General features: G+C 30.3%; 1 protein-coding gene across 1 annotated transcript in view; it reads left to right on the top strand.

Annotated features, from left to right (window-relative positions):
• LOC119833656 (proton-coupled amino acid transporter-like protein pathetic) overlaps positions 1–1,302 on the top strand; it is a 41,841-nt gene extending 40,539 nt beyond the window's left edge. Inside the window, exon 9 of the mRNA XM_038357764.1 lies at positions 242–1,302. Within this exon, the coding sequence (XP_038213692.1) occupies positions 242–483 (242 nt within the window). The 3' untranslated portion in view covers positions 484–1,302. The remainder of the gene's footprint in view (positions 1–241) is intronic.
• Positions 1,303–4,619: the final 3,317 nt, after the last annotated feature.

Here is a 4,619-nt window from a genome sequence, read left to right as displayed (position 1 = left end):
CCTATTACGATGGCAGTTAACAACTAACAACCCTCCCGGTACCTCGCGGGGGGTTTTCGTTCCCGACCGGCGCGCGAGGTTGCCGCACCGCTTCGCGCTATAATGTATTATTAAATAAGCAAGCTTACCACAAGAATTGTAGTAATAAGTAGTAAGAAGTAAGTATCTCTAGACATAACAACTCTATTTGTTTTAGTATTTCTATCACTCTAATCTCTAAATTTTGACTTCCATTTTCCAGTGACTTTGGCGGTAGCAGTTCCTGACTTGGAGCTATTAATTGGACTGGTTGGTGCAATATTCTTCTCAACTCTTGGACTTCTCATACCCGTCGTTGTGCAAACAGTGTACAAATGGGACAAGGATCTGGGAAAGTGCTATTATGTCTTGTGGAAGAACGGTGTTTTGCTCCTGTTCTATTTCATTGTGCTCGTGTCTGGATGCTATTCAGCTATTTCGCAGATTATAGTTAGATTCAGTTGATTCTAGAATAGCAGCGAGGTTGCTTCGCTATCTATTTAAATATAGACATAAATCTTAATAGGAGAATAAGTTTAAGCGATTTAGATGATCGCTATTAATTGTAATTAACAAATTGTTATAAAATGAGGCACTACTTTTTAACATTATTAGAAAGAAACCTAATTATAATTGTGAAAGTAACTTCATGATTTCTTTCTCGTCTAATTTACTCAAACAATTTTAATTAAATTTGGAGCTGAGGTATACATAGAAAGATCAACTTCTCAGTCTAATCTTTGTCAAGATAACACCAAGTGAAATGGCCTCGAGACATTAATGCATTTTTCCATTGCAATGCACATTTCACACGCTCGCTGTATTATATGCCAGTAGGTATATCGTTGTATATTTAATTTCTGTAAGAATATTTTGGTATGTGTATAAACAAACAACAATTATTAAAACTACATTTAATGCCTAAAATCCCACCAATAGATATGCCACTTAAACTTAAGAAATATAGTATTTAAACACATAGCTACACGCTTTTGAAATATGATAATTATTTTCCTTTACCCTGATTTGAAAACATAGTTTAATTTTTTAACATTGATTGATATTATAAGAGTTCGTAAATAAAAAAAAATGGTAGGTAGGTAGGTATATCAATATGATAAATGTTGATGGACCATCCACCCTATCTATTTATTGATTGGTCACACAACATTCTTTAACAAATGCTATTTAGAGTTCCTAGAAATAAATTATTGTAGAACTTGAATATTTAACCTGATGACAATATTTCTTAATGATTGACCTACATCTTTATACTAGCTTTTGTCCGCGGCTTCGCTCGGCTTAAATTTGAAATAATACCCCTCCCTGTTTTTTTCTATGTATATATACATATAAACCTTCCTTTTGAAACACTTTTGTCTATAAAAATACCCCATCGTGATCTGTTGCGTAATTTTTAAGATGTAAGCAGCAACAGACACACAGATAGAAATCCTAGATTTAATTTGAAAAACATCAAAATAGTAGAAAGACTTCCACGGAAAAGAGGCTAAATAATACAAAATTATAATAACTCAAATGCACTTTATTTATTTATTTATTAATAATTATTATACATATTTTATATATACCTACTTATTCATATTCGGGACCATTACTCATACTAAATAAAGCTCAACCTAACAACACACACGTAACTAAAACAACTTTCTCTGAATTCGCTTTAAATTATTCAACCCATATTCATGTGTAAAATGTGTAAAAAATAAACAGTATTTTTATTTGCTATCAAGCATTTTGAAGTCGTCTATCTTACAATATATTTTTATTTCATTTCTCTTAAAGCAAAAAGGACTTTTTCGAAAGAGACTTTCTTAGCTAACGGGCGGTTTCACAAGTGCTGTAAATATTGTAACGGATAGTCTGTTCAATTTATTTTTTACCAGCTGTACCCCGCGGTTTTTATTATGTTGTTAGTTTTTGTTATGCCGCTAGGTCTCAGTAGTGGAAATCCTATTGATCTCAGCGGAATAGAGTATAGTCTAGACTCTAGAGCAGTGATTTTCAACCACTGTTCCGCGGCACTTTTGTGTGCCGCCAAATTTTTGCAAATATATAATAATGTTAATATTATTAAAGTATATAATTTAAAAAGAAAAATGTTTTAATTATTCCTTAGTAAATGTGTGGTTATTACTGTATTATATATTAGTTTATTTCGTATATTTAAAGTTTTTGTCATAAACAATTTATGCAGTGTGTTGTTGTAGTAAGTAAATAACTTTTATATTTTTCTTTGTGTGCCGCCAAATTCTCGATAAATGGGCTATCAAACAGTGAAATAATTTTTCAAAACTGACGTATTTTTAGCGCCTAAGATCTTTGGCTTTTTATTTTTATAGCAGAGATTTTAACCGACAAATAGTTAAAAAGTTAGTTAGAAAATATTCAGAAGTTGTGAAACCGGTCGTTTATATCGTTATTTAAAGAAATATATTTTATATAGCATACAAAAGTATTATAGTAATTTACTTTATGGCGCGGGAAATATAACGAATTCCAATGTTATTGTTTAAATAGGCAGCAAAAATTCAAGATATCCTATTTCTTTTTAGCATTAATGTATATTAAAATATTTTCTTGTAGGCGGTACCTATGGCAATCCAAGTGAGGAACAAATTAAATGTAATTAATGGGACTACAAGAGAAAGAGCCGGGAGGGAGACAATCCGCCAGCTCTGTCGGTACACAGGGCTGCACGCACACATGCGTACGAGTCATCGCTCAGAAAAGAAATTAATCCTTATAATCCTTATATACGTATATATTGAAGAATAATTCGATAAAAAATCTGAATTATGTCATTTATATTATTGTTTTTAATAGTTAAATTAAATTTTAGAGGCATGTTTGCGATTTTTTTATCGTATTAAATTTGCAGCATTGTTTTCAACATACTATCAAATTAGCATAAAACCATTTTTATTTAGATCAGCATATCATACAGTTTTTGCAGTTCTTTTTTTTTCTACCATGGATAAGTTAATTTAAGAAATCATAAAACACGCTCTAAGCTCATGCAGTCCCCTTAATAAATATGAATATTTACGAATTTATCGTCACATTTTGTATATCGCAAAAATAAAATTTAATATAAGACGGACTTAGCTCACTGAGTAATAAATGATTATACATACATTTTCTCCATCATATCTGGTCCCTCAATATCTTCTAAATGAATACACGAACGCAGTGAATTATTGCATATATATATTTTGCAAAAACACAAATACAAATTCATAATTGAATAAATGTTACAGTATCAGTTTAATTGGATTATGGCCGTGAATAAAACGAGCAAACGGTGCCGAAGCTAATATATCATAATTTTCTAATTGCATATTAAAAAATAAATTGCTCGCTCTGACATAAAACAAAATATGTACATATTCACTTAATTCGTGTCTTCATAAAACGTTTCTATAAATCTAGATATTTACCGTCTAACAATATCAGTAGAAGCATTGAATATTTATATTATAAATAACAATGAATTGGAATTAATGTGTTTCAATTTTGCACTATTACATTACAAGGAAACATCGTATTTTTGATAACAAATTATGAAAAAATAAATTGTTTACACAATAGAAAACTTTCGGTCGGGAGTGTCCTTTGATTAATGAAAATCATACAAAGATGGCCGCCGCCAAATGGCGGATCGAATATTTTTCACCACTTCCTTTAGGTGAAATTCAATGAAAGGGGCTTTTGACTTACAGATTACTAAACGTTATAACAAATTTCAAATCAAACATTGCCGCCAAGCAACGAAACGTAAGTTCAGGGATTTTAAAAAATTTAAATTTTTTTTATACCAATAATATTGTTTCATTTCTGTTTTTTGTATGCCACTTATGACTTGGCATTACATTACCCAAAATTGCTTCAAATACAATAAAAACAATCGCCCTGTAGTAATGTAATTAACAATGTTTCCATGTCAATAAATAGTTACTATGTAATAAGCAATATTACTTAAAAACGAATTTCATTAATTACAGGGTGCGAAAGGGATAGCACTCGATGAGCTATATATCTCTATCTCGTTCCGACATTGGAATTAGAACTGTTTTAAGACGGCACGGTTACCCTCGATCTCTCGGTAAAACCATTTATATATTTTTCTGGAATATTCTCACATTACACCTTATGCTTAGTAACAGTTATTCGATATGCATTAATATCATTCACTTTTAACATTACGATTAATTTGACTAATTATGACTAGAAATAATTTGTGCATGACTATAAACTTAAAAAATAAAATAATACTCGACTCAATCAGGTACTTTTTTCAAAACGATAATATTTTTCTGTGAATACATAAATTCCCGCGGTTATTCAATAATATCGTAAATTTAGAAAACACTATAACAGTGTTTATTGTTTATACTAAGAACCATTTCGCTATATATCTTTTATTCGAATTTCGAATGGTGTATGCGTGAAAGGGCATATTTACATTATTAGATTAAATATATAAATATTAGTGAATTAAATATCATATTGTCTCTTTTCCTAAATTGAAGTACATATATTGTGCTTGTAGACCAATCTTTATTTTACTTAGGTCATAA

The sequence above is a fragment of the Zerene cesonia genome, chromosome 17 (genome assembly GCF_012273895.1).
Source record: "Zerene cesonia ecotype Mississippi chromosome 17, Zerene_cesonia_1.1, whole genome shotgun sequence".
Classification (NCBI taxonomy): domain Eukaryota; kingdom Metazoa; phylum Arthropoda; class Insecta; order Lepidoptera; family Pieridae; genus Zerene; species Zerene cesonia.
Note: the sequence above shows the minus strand (reverse complement) of the source record. Positions and strands in the feature narration are given on the sequence as shown.